The sequence below is a fragment of the Bactrocera tryoni genome, chromosome 1, assembly GCF_016617805.1.
Source record: "Bactrocera tryoni isolate S06 chromosome 1, CSIRO_BtryS06_freeze2, whole genome shotgun sequence".
In the NCBI taxonomy this organism is placed as follows: Eukaryota; Metazoa; Arthropoda; class Insecta; order Diptera; family Tephritidae; genus Bactrocera; species Bactrocera tryoni.
The window spans coordinates 11,892,069-11,907,860 of NC_052499.1; the positions used below are offsets into that span (position 1 = coordinate 11,892,069).

Genomic DNA, 15,792 nt, shown 5'->3' on the forward strand with positions numbered 1-15,792 from the left:
AATAAGTAAATTCGAAATGGTTCGAGCATAACTACATATATGCATATGTACATACATATGTATATGTACTGCAGTTGTAAATTATATATCGTCATCTAAAATGCAAAACTACATGGCTTCAAAAAAATCGAAATTTTATATTGCTTACATTTTACTACACCATATTTAGTATAGGCAGCATAACATTTTAAGCTCCCGCTGTCAGATATAACCCATATATAACCCATATATAACCTATATATTACCATTTTATAACCGATACTCAAATTGTCAGATATAACCCATATATAACCCATATATAACCGATATATAACCATTTTATAACCGATACTCAAATTTTGTGCCAATATGAGTGGTTTCCACTATATAACCATTTTATAACCTATATATAACCACTACATAACCTCTATATAACCAATATATAACCAGTTTATAACCAAAACTCAAATTTTATTTCAATATGTGTGGTTTCTATTACATAGTTTTTCTTTCGCCAACTTTTGAAAGCGCTGTTACGTTATTTGCATTTTAGGTGACGATATGTACATACATACATATGTATGTATGTAGTAGAAAAATTTTTTTAATACATTTTGAATTAGTTTTCGTTAAAGTAAACAACTTATTTACACACGAAATGTGACAAGTCAGAAAGCGAGCCTTAAAAACTGAAACTGAAATTAATTAAATTTGCATGCTTAACGAGTAAATTACTTATTGAATTACATTTGAGCTGCAGCATAGCCAATTTATGTAAGTTAAGCTGAAAAAGTTTAGTTTTATTCAGTTTTTATTATTACTTTTTTATTATATTCATTCAATTTTATACCCTCAACGGGGCATATTAAGTATGCTACAAGGTTTCTAACGCACAGAAGGAAGCGTCGGAGACGCTATAAAATATAACGCATGTCACCGAGATCAGCTGAGCCGCTGTAACCATCTTTGTATGTATCTCAGTCTGTCTATCTGTCCGTATATAAGCGAACTAGTTTCTTAGCTGTGAGTTATCGATCTGAAAATGTTTACGAATCTTTTTCTTTCCAAAAGTTGCTTGTCGCAACCGCTGATTTTGGATTACTATAGTATATATAGAATAATTCTTCATGTCTAAGAAGAACATTTTAATTTGACCAGATATGTTACCGAAATTTTGCGGAAATTATTTTTCAAGGTAATGCAATAATCTCCTACCAATTTGTTCAGATCGAACTACTTTAAGATATAGCTGTCATAACAGGTCAATTGAAAAGTCCCCGCACTACCAAAATAAAACATTTTTTTCACAAAAACCGTTTTTTTTATTCAACATACTTGTAGTTCCCTGCAAGTGTGATACACTGATTATAGCGACTCTCCAACTTTTTTATACCATTTTTGTAGTACGATATGTCCTTTACTTCCTAATGGGGCTCAATTTCGGCGATCACCTCTTCATTCGACAACTATTTCTTGTCAGTGTGCATAATTTTAAGATCTGAGAACAGAAAATAGTTGCTGGGGGCCAGTTCTGGAGAATACGCTGGTTGCGGCAGCATTTCCAAGCACAATTCAAGGATTCTCGTCATTGTTTTCACTGACTTGTGACACACTATGTTTTCTTCAAAAGTTGTGTACATTTTTCAGCGGTTTCATCCTTCGAACGGTCCAGTAACGCTATGTAATAGTCGCTGTTGATCGTGCTTTCGTTTTTAAGGTAGTCAATCAAAAATTATTCATACGCATCTAACTCTCTAACTCGACTCTCGTGTCTTTCCGCGCTTTAGAGAGGGTTCAGCGTGTGCAGTCCACTCATATGACTGTCGATTGAATTTCGTAGTAAAATGTTCGAGCGATGCTTCAACCATATTCACATATCGATGCAAAAACTCGGGTTTATTACGCTTGAACATCTCGAAACACGGCTCTGAATCATCAACACATTGTTGTTTTCGCTCAAAAGTGAGCTCGCGCGGTACCCACTTTGCACAGAGCTTTCTCATATCCAAATATTCGTGAATGATATGACGTAGACATTCAGTTGATATCTTTAGACTGTCTGCTATCCCAAACAACTTCAATTTACGGCCGTCCAAAATTATTTTGTGAACGTTATGGATGTTTTCATCGATAACAACGTCTTTTGGGCATTCGCTGCGTTCACCGTCTTCGACGCTTATTTCATTATTTCTAAGCTTAGCATCCCAAACCCTGTTGGCTGATTTTCTGGGGTAGTGTCCGGAAACTCGTCATCAAGAAAAGTTTTTGCTTCAACTCTATTTTTTCCCTTCAAAAGAAATATTTTATCAACATGCGAAATTCCTTTTTGTCCTTTTTTTTCACAATTACAAAAACTCTTTCACTCAAAACGATATAATTTACAAGCTAAAGATCCACAAGCTGTCAAATTTCGCCTTTTGAAGGTTAAGGCCAACTAAAAATCATGGATTTAAACGTCATCTAAGTGTCACGTCGGGGACTTTTAAACTGACCTCTTACAAACTGAACGAACCAAATATTATTTTTGTTAGAAAATCTTTTTTATTTGTTGAGATAATCTAGAAATTTGGTATGGATTATTGTGTAAGTCAATAATGTAATCTCCGAAAAAAATTGTTCAGATCGGGTCACTATAGCGTATAGCTGCCACACAAACTGATTGATCGAAAGCAATTGCTTCTATGGAAAACTTTTTCATTTGATGAGATATCTTCTGAAAATTTGGTATGGGCTATCATCTAAGATAATAGTGAAATCTCCGAAGACATTGTGCTGATCGGATCACTACAGCATATAGCTGCCATACAAACTGAACGATCAAATTCAATTTCTTGTATGTAAACTTTTTTGTGAAGGGTATTATAGCTTCGGTACAACGAAATTAATTGCTTTTTGCTGTTTATACAGTTTTTTTAATGTTATGTATTTATAATTGGTTATAAATTTATATTTTGTTTGGATAAGCTTCATGTAATTCAATAAATAAAAATTTTATTCAAAAAAAAGTTTAAATTTGTCACAAAATAATTGGTTTCTCACAAATACTACTAAACATAGCAGAGCTCACATAATTGAAATTTCATGTAATTAACAAATTAATAATTACTGTTGACTACTGAGCCAACGCTGAGGATACTCTACTAATACAAGTATTCTATTTTCTTATTTCATCCAACCTTTTCGCACCAACAAAAACTGCAAATACTAACTAACACAATAAACTGATAAAAATATGTAAAATAAATGAACGTAAAATGTATTTTGAAAATATTTGTCATTTCTATAAAAAATAATCATTACCATATAATTACATTTAACACACGCATAATTTGTTTGATTACTGTCTTTTGTAATTATTGATTACATTTACAACTTTTACAATGTTTTGTTACATAAAATATATTTTTTCTTCTTTTTCATGCCATATACATACATACGCTGGTGCAATCATAATTTCGTACATATAATTAAATATAATTTTAATTTAATTATTTTTAATAAATTATTTTAATAAAATAATTTTTATTTTTATTTAATTACTTTTAATAAATTATTTTAATAAAATTATTTATATTTTTATTTAATTATTTTTAATAAATTATTTTAATAAAATATTTTTTTTATTATTTTAATTAAATTTGTTTAACTTATTTCAATACTCAAATTCAATTCGTTTGAAATTTGACCCACAAATTGCTATGCATTTTTTATTTAAAATTTTCTTTTTAATTGCATCTGGTAACGCTGTGTACTTACTACGCTAAATGTGCAATTATCTGTGTCTCTTGGTTTCTTATGCCTTCGTTGCTGAAAAATATTGCGCATGCACATTTGTGGTTTTCTGTTTTAATTTTTGTCCCCCACGTGCTCACCCTCCACCCCTGACTCCCTCCTAACTTTCTCATTTTCTACGATATTGCGTATAAATTACAACAAAAAACATCACTTATTGCTGTGTCTATTCGTATCTGTTGCATTTTCCGTAAATTTGTGTAATCGCAAAAATAACAACAACAATAACAACACTACAAATGTTGCATGCATGTAAATACCATCTACCACATTGGCACACAAACACACGCACACATATGCGCGCACAAATCTTGTGTGGAACAAATAAATTCTTGTCCAACATTTTTTATCCCATGCAACATAATTATATACGGATCGGGCCGCAGACATACATAAGGAGAATTTGAAAAAGAAACGTCGCGATTTGGAGCAGGCCAGCTTAGACGCTGCTTCAGATCTGCTCGACACTGACAGTAATGCAACATTCGCAATGGTATTTGTCAAAAGCTTATTCTCTTACATGCATATTTACTAGTATATCCTTAACATTATTTTGATAATTTATAATTTTTAGTGTTAACGGTATATTTATTGCTATACTGCATTGACTTCACCTAGCTTTAAAAAAACTCAGCTGTCCCTAACTCGTTTCTTGTTAGGAAATATGCCGCACAAAACTTTATAATTTTGAAGTCATTTTAGTTAGACATAAATTGAGTTCGAGTGGCAACCTCAGGGAAGCAACCAGTTACTTTAGAAAAGATATGGTCGGTTATGTTTAAATTGTGGGCATAAAGAATATCGGTGGACACTGTTTTCTAGATCCTTACTTCCTTCTTAGAAATAGGTCACGTGATTTTTTTTAGACATGTGGTTTTCAATGAGGCAATACTTTTTTCAGAGTTGGTATTTTTGACAACTGTTACTTGATTTATATTCAGTTGCGCTTGCCGTTTCATATTACTTCTGATAAATGAAGAGACTTACAGACTAGTGGTTCAGTTAGTGGGCGCTGCGTCCAATATTCGTTGCACATAATCGTCCAGCAGGGTCGTTAATTCGAACAACCATGGTTGGAAGTCGTATCATGTTTACACAAATGAATTTTTCGCATGCTCAGAGACGCCATACAGAGTATCGATGAAGACCCGAATGAGTTCATTCGCCAACGCACGCAACAATAGCAACTGAGCCCATCCACTTTATAAAAAAAATTCGTAGTGGGATCTTAGTTTGCGGCCTTACCAAATCCAACTCGTGCAAGAATTGACGCCGAACGAACACCGAATGCGTTGCACTTTCTGTGAATGAGGCCGAAACGAGAGGGCCATCGTTACCGATTTTCTAGAAAAAATTTAGTTCAGTGACGAAGTTCACTTTTGGTTGAGAGGGAAAATCAAATTTTATGTGTTGAGATGCCGTTAAATCCTCAAAAAGTCTCAGTTTGGTGAGTTCTATGTGCAGATGGAATGAAGCGGCTCATATTTTTGCAAAAATGCTCCAGCGAATAATGGAACGCTATAAAGTCATGATTATTGACTTTTCCTTGTCTGAGTTGAAGGATGTCGATGTCGACGACTTTTGATTCCAACTCCCATACAATCAACGATCAATAATCAATTTATTGAAGGGCATTTTTGGTGATCGTATAATGGCGATTTCACACCGCTGCACTCATTTTGTGGGGTTATAAGAAGTCGCTTATCTACGCAGATAAGCTTGAGGCGATTCACGCTTTGCAAGGTAATAGATGGCGTATTCTTACTATATTTTCTGCGAAAAGTCGTCTAAAATGGAATTTATTCCTTTCGACTAGCCACGGCGGTCACTAGCCTGAAATCTTTTTAAAACATATTGACAAAACCTTTATTTTTATTAAAAAGCTTAAATCTGGGCCATACGATTAAATTATATGCATTTTATTTCTATTTGAAAACCAGATGTCTAAAAACACACCCTTTACTTCGAAAAAGTGTATATACGAATTGAACTAATAGCATTGACAGACGGCAGCGTTAAACCAGATTAATTGCATTTTTCGGGATTAATTCAGGAGTTACCACAGCTAACTCCGTTGCTGAATCCAAAAATAACTCTCAAAATTTTAGGGAGTTTGTGAGATTTTCGTTGACAACATTGTTAAAAATGGCCAATTTTTATCTATTGTGAATGAAATACAAGCAACCCTGACAGCTGTTTATCAAATTCTCAATATAATATCAATAAAACTTCTATGTTATGATGAAGTTTTAAAAACAATGTGTTGAATAAAAAATGGGTGTAATAAAAAATGGTTTGGTAAAAATTGGTCGGCTAACAACCGTAATGTTTATCTTCTATCAATTTTCATTGAAAATATTATAAAAAGGACAATGAGCTGTTTATGAGAGTTTCAAACTCGCATAGCTGCCGTCTGTCACCTACAAATTTGGATCTGATTAAGTGCGCAGTTAATCCGGATTAATGCTGCCGTCTGTCAAGGCTATAACCTAACTCGAATCAGCGTAATTCATAAAAAAGGCTTCGAGTTAGAGTGTCTTCGAGTTATAGAGGAAAATTTTCATGAAATTTGACTTTTATTGCTAATTCTAGAGTTCGAGATATGTGAAACTCCGAGTTGTAGAAGTTCGAGTTATGGAAGTTAAATTGTAATTCTATAATGTATAGTACATAAGTGAGTGTTTAGAGCCGTATATATAGTAAGAGGGTAAAATGCTCCTCGCATGAGACAGTTGACGAATTTCTACTGTTAATGACGTTAACTTCGAAAAAACATGAGATCTCATTCGCAAACCATCATGTTAGCATTGGAGACATACGTGAGCCTCTCAACATACCATATCTTATTATGGAATTAATAAATTTAGTAAAGTTTTCGGGTAAACAGCCCAAAAATCTAATTTTTTTTATGTAGCAAATTTGTAAAGTTTGCAAACGAAATGAAGCCAAGGCACTCTAGAAAAAGATATTTTTTAACAAGCATAAATCCGTTGACTATATATTGCTCCCGAAATTGAAATATTCATATCGGGAAGCATACCATGAGCGGATTTTGATTCCGAATTTTCAGGGAAATAACGATACAACCACTGGGTCTAACTTAAATAAAGATATGATTAGCCTTCATTACAAGATTTGTCTTAAATACGTAGTATTATCAAAAAAAGTATCATTGTTAAAAGTCTAGCTAAAATGTATAGGATTATGGTATTCTCCTCTATATGAGCGCCACTTTTAAAGATAAATTCTTCAATTTTGCGTTATATCCTTTATATCGAGTTGAGGCATTTGTGTTTGAAGTTTTTAGCTAGTAGAAATTAGCAGTCTTCGATTCGCCAAGCGTTAGTCTGCAGCGAATCGAACAAAATATTCCAGATGCTCCAACAAACGTGCAGCACTTGTAGTATAGCCCTGCGCTAACATGTCTTCTAACGCATGCGCAGTATTGTTGTGATGCCTTCTTAGTGGAAAAAAAAATTTTGTTCGTTAAAAAACGATGCAGTTCCGCTTTATTTTTGTTTTTTTTTAAATTACTATAATTTTAGGTTTCAAAAATATGTAAAAAGAAAACTAAGAAATTTGTATTTTAATACGTCACTTGAATCATTCACAATAGTCAAACTGATCTAATGTATGCGAAATAAAACTGGGTACCATTGAAGATAGCTGCTTAGCACTTTAATGAGTTATACGCATACTCTCTCTTTTGCGAATTCAACCCATTAATGAGGTAAACGCATACTCTCTCTTTTGCGAATTCAACTCTTTAATGAGGATACGCATTCTCTCTCTTTTGCGAATTCAGCCCTTTAGTAAGGTAATCGCATACTCTCTTGCATGAATTCAACGCGACCACGTTGTTGTTGCTCTTATATGTAAATTTTTTTTGACAAGAGAGCAGCAGCGAGCAGAGCAATGGCGAATCGAAGACAGCTTTTGCCTAATTTTAGATATTTACAGTGCACATTCTAGCTAGCTGATGTTTAGGTCCTTAACGCCCTAAATTCAACTACCTAAGTAAGAGGAAGCTAATTCTACATATTTCTTACCAATTCAATAATTCCTTAATTACCGTTATTTTGACTAAAAATTTCGAAACTAACACATAACTTTTGCTTAAAACCCGTTTAATAACTACTGTTTATAATTAGTATTTAAGCACTAATTATTTTTATGTTTACTTTTAATTATTAACTATTAAGTTTTATACAAAAAATTAATTAAAATTGGCAGTGCAAAATTCATTACTATAACAATATTAACATTTCAATTATTCTTTATTTCGAAACCTTTTTCATTTTGTCATTCCGATTGACATCAACAACCTCAATTCTTCACCACCAACCAAACTAAATTAACAAACAAAAAAATTAAACGAAATTAAATTAAACCAAAAAAAACCAAATGATTTCAAAACGTTTTTAAACATTATGCATAACTCAAACTATCAATCAAAACAAAAAAAAAAACAATCAATATCAAAAAACCTTCCTCTATCATCGTTCAAAACCAACAACAACCAAACAACGATAACAACAACAAATGGTGCGTGGGCATTCTTCATGAAATTGAAAAATGTGCGCCAACACGAAAAAATGCAAATTTAGAAGCCACTGGTGCGTCACCCCGGCGATCCGATGGCCCTGGAGAAGTTGCGCCAATGCGAGGTGCATATGCAGCCGCCCAAACGTCCAAACTGCTGTAAGACCTGGCTATCAAAGTTTCCTACAAGGTAAGCAATTAGAGATCACTTGCTAAGAATGCTTTTGCAAGTATTTTGTTTACTTTGGACTTGATTTGTTTTGAGTTGAGTTGTAATTGCAGTTGAGTTTTGCCGTTTTTGAGTCAAGTTGAGTTGCTTTGCAAATATGCGCTAAGAAAAAGTATGTATGCAAGCGTTTACTGTTATTTTTTAATTTTGTTACAAATTAAATTTGCTGTTTGTGCTTTTTAAGAGTGCTTTGAGCTTTCACAATTTCCTTTTACTTAAATTTTTGCTTTTAAATTTGCATAATATTTATGTATACAAAAAACTCACACAAACTTTTACTGCGATTTATCAACTAATCAATTCCTTTGCGTATATATATTTTAAATATGCCTGCTGCGAAATTCACTCACCACAGACAATGTTCTAGATCGAAGAGAATCGATGTTATATCACGAATAACGTTTCCGCTGGTCTTTGCGTTATTCAATTTGGTCTACTGGAGCACATATCTCTTCAGGGAAGAGGAGGATGAGTAAATGCCTAAATCTTAATTAACTGAAATTTTGAATTACATATATATAAAAAAAACTGTTAGAAAAGTCAATAACGCTAATCTATATATTTTCTTTATTTCTCCTTTTTTGCTTTTATTTTTATTATTTACTTTATTTCCATTATCATTTGGCTTCGTTTGATTTGCTTTGCATTGGTTTGGCTTCTTCCACATACTATGTTCATTGGAAATTTTAAAGGACCTTCTAAAGGTGATCCGTTTGTGTGATGTTCATATCTATGAAAATACAGCAGTGCAGAAAACTAGGCATAAGAAGCTATGTAGAATCGAAAAATCGTAAAATCAAAAAACGAAAACAAAAACAAAAAGCATTACGCGCGAAAATTTAAAGAAAAATAAGTGCCATGCATGCATACATATTATACATACGTACATCGTGAAAGAACGGCAGTTAACGGTGACAGCGAGAGTGGCAAAAATATAGCTCAATAAAAATAATTATTTATTTTAATTATAAAAACTAAAATTAATTTAAAAAAAATAGCTAAAATGATTGAAATAGGCAATTTATGCTCGTAAGTAAGCTAAGCAGGTTAACAATTAGGAAATTCATGTATGTCATGTCATCTAATTCACATAAACAGTCGTAAATTTAATCATTTAATTTAAGTTTCTTGTAATAACATTTATTTTGGTTAATCCGCTGTTTGTTAGTTAGAATTAAACTTTAGATATGTTTCAGAGTACCGCTTAATCGAGTCAATGAAACATTTTACCCTCAAAATGATAGTCTATACAATCCGCTAATTGACTTAATTAAGCGACTGTCTGAAATGCCAAATATTGTGCAAGCAATTAGTCAAACACTATAAATAGCCATGCTCAACTGGTAAACACATTACCAGCTGTATAAGAAAATGAAAAAAGATAACAGATTTCCGCAATCGATTTCAAAAAAAAAATTTCTTTAAATTGTTTACACTTTGTAACCAAATTTTAATCTTTTTTTGTCACATGAAAACTCATATAAAATTTGTAATGTACTACTAGAGTCACTAAACAGTAACATGTTAAGGAAAAAAAACTGGTTCGAAAGGTTTTCTTCTGACTTGAAAACATATAAATACTTAAAAAGCACAAACATCAGCTACATTTAACGAAATTATTGCTTAATATAGAAAAAAAATCATGATTTTCGTGAATATTTGGCTTTTGGAATGTCGTTTTTAAGTCTTCAGCAATAATCTGCGAGCATTCCTGCATTCCATTTGCCTTGAAAGCGCTTTTCCATCAAGAAAATGTCTGATGAAGGTAGCTCTCGCCTTGTTCAACACTCAACGCACCGAAATTTGCCGGTAAAAAAGAGACAGAGTCCCGTATATGCATTTTTAAAGCAAAAGCTTGAAGCTTTCCAAAGATTTATAAGACATCATAAGTCAATTAATTAATATGCATTTTTAAAGAAAAGGCTTAAAGCTTCCCAAAACTTTATAAATTATTATAAGTACATTTATTAAGTCTTCGTAATTTTCCGATTTATGGTTTTTTAGAAATTTTTTGAGAACGTACACAAAATATTTCGATGCGAGTTTTTCCTGTACATTCTATCTCTGAAACCATGAGCTCTATCGTCATGATGTCAAAAATAGGAAATCTTATATGTATAGTACATCTTATCTTGATGCCTCACAGGAATTCCGTTCAATTAATGACGTGCAATCAGGGCACAGCGATTTTTTCATTATTTTAGTTTTCATTTTTACTTGATTGTAGTATTTTTGCCCGAAATGATCAAATAATTACGACTTTTCTAAAAGATTTGCTTGAAGAAAGTTTTTTACAGATTGTACTTAAATTTCTTGCATTGCATTTTCATAAAGGCCATTTATTAAGACTGTTCACTCGTCTCATTGTTTTATGAAAAATTACTGAAAAAAATTTAGAAAAATCATGTCTGAAACTCCAACATTTTCAGATTAATAGTGTACACCATTATTGTAAATCTTATAAATTAATATCAATTACGTTGCAGAGTAGAAATTAAAACTAAAGTTTGACAGTCTTACGCTTCCTTTTTGAACAGCTATAGTATGGCGAAAAAGTAGTAGATCTTTGCGAAAGTTTTCTATCGAAAATGTATTTTAGACGCCGTCTTTAACGCTTCCATTCACTGCCGAAAATGTATTAGAGAATCTCTCACAAAAATTTACTTTAGTTGCCGACGCCCTTGAAACTCTAGCTGAAAAATGAGAGTTCGAATATAGGTCATGATAATTCCTTTTTTTATTATTTTTTTATTCCTTTCATTTTAAATTGTTTCGCTGTCCGTGAATTTAGTCAATTAGTGCATTGTATAGACTAACACATAATTGGGAAAATGCTGATTGACTAAATTAGCAAGTTGTTCGAAATGTTCCTAAATTGAAATGCGGTTATTGCCACTGCTATACATTTTCTAAACAAATATTTGCACAAAATTTTAAAATTTTTTTTTGTTTTTTTTTTTTATAAAAACATCGGAACATAAATTTTTGTTAATCTACTATAAGTTTCATGTAGTCTCATTCGAGCTTTCGCATTTTTCAACTAACATAAACTTTTCAATCAAAGCTATTAGCGGCCAGATCGTAAATTATGTTTGTAAATATGTTTGCAATGATTTGTTATCATATGGAATTAAAACAAAAAAAATGTCATTGGAAAATTGTTGCATTAACTTTATATTTGACAATTATCTTAAGTGTGTTGCTAAGCGTGTAAATTAAGCAAAAAAAACTGTGTATTTATAAAAGCTTACATAGGTTAATATTTGTTTGTAAAATAAAAAGTCAATGTTTTTTGTAAAATCCAAAAATTGAATTATTTAATTTAATCCAATTCGTTGAATGCGTTTTGTTTCGAGGCTTAAAAAATTAGCAATTAACTGGTGGGTACAACTACAAAATCCAAATTGCTTTACTATATTCAATTTGAAATATTTTTCGCCATCGCACTTATTTAAATTGATTTCAATTACTCGTATTCTAGTTAAATTATGATTTTTTAAATAAATTTTGGTTTTACTTTCAAGCTACACATCATTTTTTTATTGTATGAATTGTAATCCATTTTAGATGTTAATATTTTACTAAATAATTTCTTAATTAATTCAATATATCAATTACATGTTTTTAATAAATTAATTAAAATAAATTAGTTGTTGTGTAAAACTTATTAGCTTGGCTAGATTTTATTAGTAAAAGAAATTTAAGCCATTTCTCAAAAACTTTTCTTTGCAAGCTGTAGATTTTTGCTTAACATACACAGTGAAAAATAACTTTTCTATACATAAAAAAACTCTTTCATTTCTAGTTGAGTAGTCAGTTGTAAAAATTACCTTAATTAACAAATTAATTATGACTTTTTATATTATTAATTATAACTATATAATTTTTAGCAATATATAAATTATTAGCAATATTATAATTATTATATTTTTTAAAAATAGTTTATAGGAGATGTAGAAAGCCACGTGAATCAACTGAAGCCAGCAAAAAAAACAAGCAGTTTCAATAAATAAAAATAAATTATCAAAAAAAAATCAGCCAATTACTAATAGAACTAATTAAGCCGCTGTCTGTAACAGTTGTTACGGGCTGCCTCTCTATTCTCTATTAGCGATAAGCAATTTGAAGCTTACGAGCTGTGTGTAGATTCGTAACGGCTTTCAACTCAACTGCATTTTGGTTGAAGTTTTCTATTATCGTTATTAACTCAATCTGTCAAAACAAATTTCAGTTGAAATATTTTCTAACTTCAATACCACAAAGTATTCAATTTTGTGGCAGTGAGGTTGACTACAGTATCGATAAACTAAAGGGTGTTTCATTTAGAAGTTTCCTAATATTTTTAAAGAAAAAAAAAAACAGAAACCTCAAATTTATTGAATAATGTTTATTATCATTCGAAAGAATATGGTATTCTTTGGCATTTATTTTGTGAAGATTATTTCTTTCAAATGTTGGCCGCGGCTACGTCTGAGATGGTCCATCCGTAGAGTTCAATTGTCGATGCCTCATTCGAGCATTTTGACTGGTAACTGGCGAGTAACACCCATGATGTTTTGCTCCAAGGCTTGAATCAAAGCGGTATTATTCGCACAGACTTTAGACTTTACATATGCCCACAGGAAAAACTCTAAAGATGTGATATCAAATGATTTTGATTGCCAATCGACCGGCTGGAGGAAAACGTGAAATTATCTGCTCACCGAAGTGCTCTCTCAATAAATCCATTGATTGGTGCGATGTGTGGGAAGTCTTGTTGAAACCAAATGTCGCCGAGATCACGAGCTTCAATTTCAGACATCAAATGGTCCGTTATCAAGCCGCGATAGCAGTCATCATTGACGGTTACATTTTCATCGGCATCATTTTTGAAAAAAATATTGAGCCAAAAATGGGCCCCATCCGCGAAAAATTCGGATCTTCTTTTAACTCTTCAAAAGCCCATAGAACGAAGTAATGTAGCTTGGGAAGGCCGAGCGGATTCAGTTCTTGTACAAGCTGTATTTTCTATGTTTTCAATTTAAGATCTCGACTAGAAAAGCGTCAGTCCGAGTTGCTGCGAAAGGCGCCGAATCGACTCTCTGCGGTCTACGTATACACTCTCGGCTACGACTGCTAAATTTTCTTCACTGCATGCTGGACGTGGTCTACTCGGTCGAATATTATCTAATAATGAATTGAATTAAACAAAGCACAAGAAACACAGTCTTTACAGAACGTGCATTTTTGTAATAAATTTGAATGATTTGTAAACTTTGTTTAGGCGAAAGTCTTTTCACGATGAAATGCCAAACAATACTGAACAAAATATCATGATAGCTTGACGCGACTCACGCGCGATCTGTCAAAAAAAGGATATTGAAAAAGTATCTCTACTTGGATCACCCGTTACAACTGTTATCTGTTTAAATTTCACTTTCTAAGATGGCAAAACCATTCGAAAAAAAAAATTCGACAAATAATAGTTGAACTTCGTAAGACCAAAAACGAGTGGGGTTGATCTGAAGTTCAATTCAACTGAGTGGAGTTGAAAACCAGTGTAGGGGTACTTATTTTTCATTTCTTTTTTAACTTTTTTACCAACAATAGTTCGAATATAACTGTCGTGTAGTTATTATAAATAAAACAGAGTTTATTATACGAATTCCATACTTATTATATAGAGCAACTCATACCTATATACTTATATGTATCTATATAATATTTTTTAAATTAAAAAAATTAAATATTTTTATGATTTTTTTCAAACACCAAATTCGCTAAAATTCCAAGCTTTCAGTATTCAAAATTAAATATTTTTATTATATTTTTTTTTCAAAACTAAACATTTTTGACTTATGTAGTATACACCTAAGTGAACCTAGTTATTTAGCATAGTATGATAATCTATATACAAACTTTAACTTAGTACGAAATTTGCAAAGAACTCAATCACTTACTTCGAAAATGAAAAAGTAAAACGAAAAATTCATAAACATGCAATAACCATCAGCTTTACCAATCACATTACTATGAACATAAAAGTCAAATTATTGGTTTCAAGCACACACACAAGGAACACACAAAATTGTAAAAAAATAAATAAACGAAAAAAGCAACTAAATGTCAGAATAAAAAATAATAAAAAATAAATTTAGAACCAAAAATTTTAAAGTATAAATTTAAATATGGCAAAAGCATTAAAACATAGTATGAACACTACAACTCAAGACCCTCAATACAACAGCTAACTGTAGTTTACTTACACTCAAAATCATGTAATTCTTGTGTACTCCTGTGTGTGCCCACTCCCGAATCGCACGTAATGCCGGCAGTTCGAAGCATAAAATGAATTCTACATAGCGAAATCCCTTAGCGAGCGCCAAGATTTGAGATTTATAGCCAAATCTCGTTTAGTTATCCAAAATTCACTCCAGTTTTCAATTGCTTTTCGCATTAATTTTTTATTTTCACTTTTAATTCGTTTGCCTCCTGCTATGTACATAAACATTTACAGTTAATTTCAATTTTTTTATTATACTAAAATATATTTATAAACTTAATTTGCTTGATTGAGAAGCGCAAATATAAGCGTTTCGACATTAGCGTTGGTTGTAATAAGCTACAAGAAATATTGAAAAAATCGAAAAAATAAATAACAGTAACATCTTGAAAGTATATACAAACATGTTATGTTGGAAATGTGAGTAAAAACACATGTAAAGTTATGTAAAAGAGTAAATATGTGGTATAAAAACAAATTTATATATGTACAATGGAATTATATACATCTAAGGTAATATACATATATACATAAGTGTAGCCAGGAGAGCGCATAGCAATTGCGGGAAGTGCGGATCGCAAGACGCTGCAAGTCGTGTATGCGAGTTGCGTTCCATTGTGCCGTGCGTGGAGGGTTAAATGTGTGGATGTTGTTGTATATCAAAGCGCGGAAGTAGTTACTCGTGCATACAGGGTTTTTTCTAGCAACCGAGGCATTGTAAGTGTAATAACTACGTATTTATAATAATAACTAGATTGTTGAAGACTTGAATATAAGTGTTAATACTAAATTTATGTATTAAGCGTGAGAATAAGTGTGATTAATTTAGCAAAAAGCCCATACATAATGAATATAAAGAACTTACACGCATGTGACATTTTTAAACCAAAATCATGTGGCACAGATTATGGTTGGAAGTATGTTTTTTTAGTATTAATTTTCAGCCAACATTATAGCTTATGTAGAAGAAAAGTTACATAAACCTGCG

General features: G+C 31.8%; 1 protein-coding gene across 29 annotated transcripts in view; it reads left to right on the plus strand.

Moving 5' to 3' along the window:
- The window catches only part of LOC120782428 (glutamate-gated chloride channel), an 80,559-nt gene extending 70,664 nt beyond the window's left edge, over positions 1 to 9,895 (plus strand). For 11 of the 29 annotated variants that reach the window (XM_040114681.1, XM_040114686.1, XM_040114688.1 and 8 more), the window contains 4 exons: positions 4,146 to 4,264; positions 8,379 to 8,503; positions 8,898 to 9,014; positions 9,235 to 9,895. In XM_040114681.1, coding sequence (XP_039970615.1) covers positions 4,146 to 4,264; positions 8,379 to 8,503; positions 8,898 to 9,014; positions 9,235 to 9,244 — 371 coding nt within the window. In that variant the 3' untranslated portion in view covers positions 9,245 to 9,895. Of the gene's footprint in view, positions 1 to 4,145; positions 4,265 to 8,378; positions 8,504 to 8,897; positions 9,019 to 9,234 lie in introns of those variants that run through there. The other 18 variants (XM_040114699.1, XM_040114693.1, XM_040114700.1 and 15 more) reach the window with 8 other exon arrangements.
- The last annotated feature ends 5,897 nt before the right edge of the window (positions 9,896 to 15,792 follow it).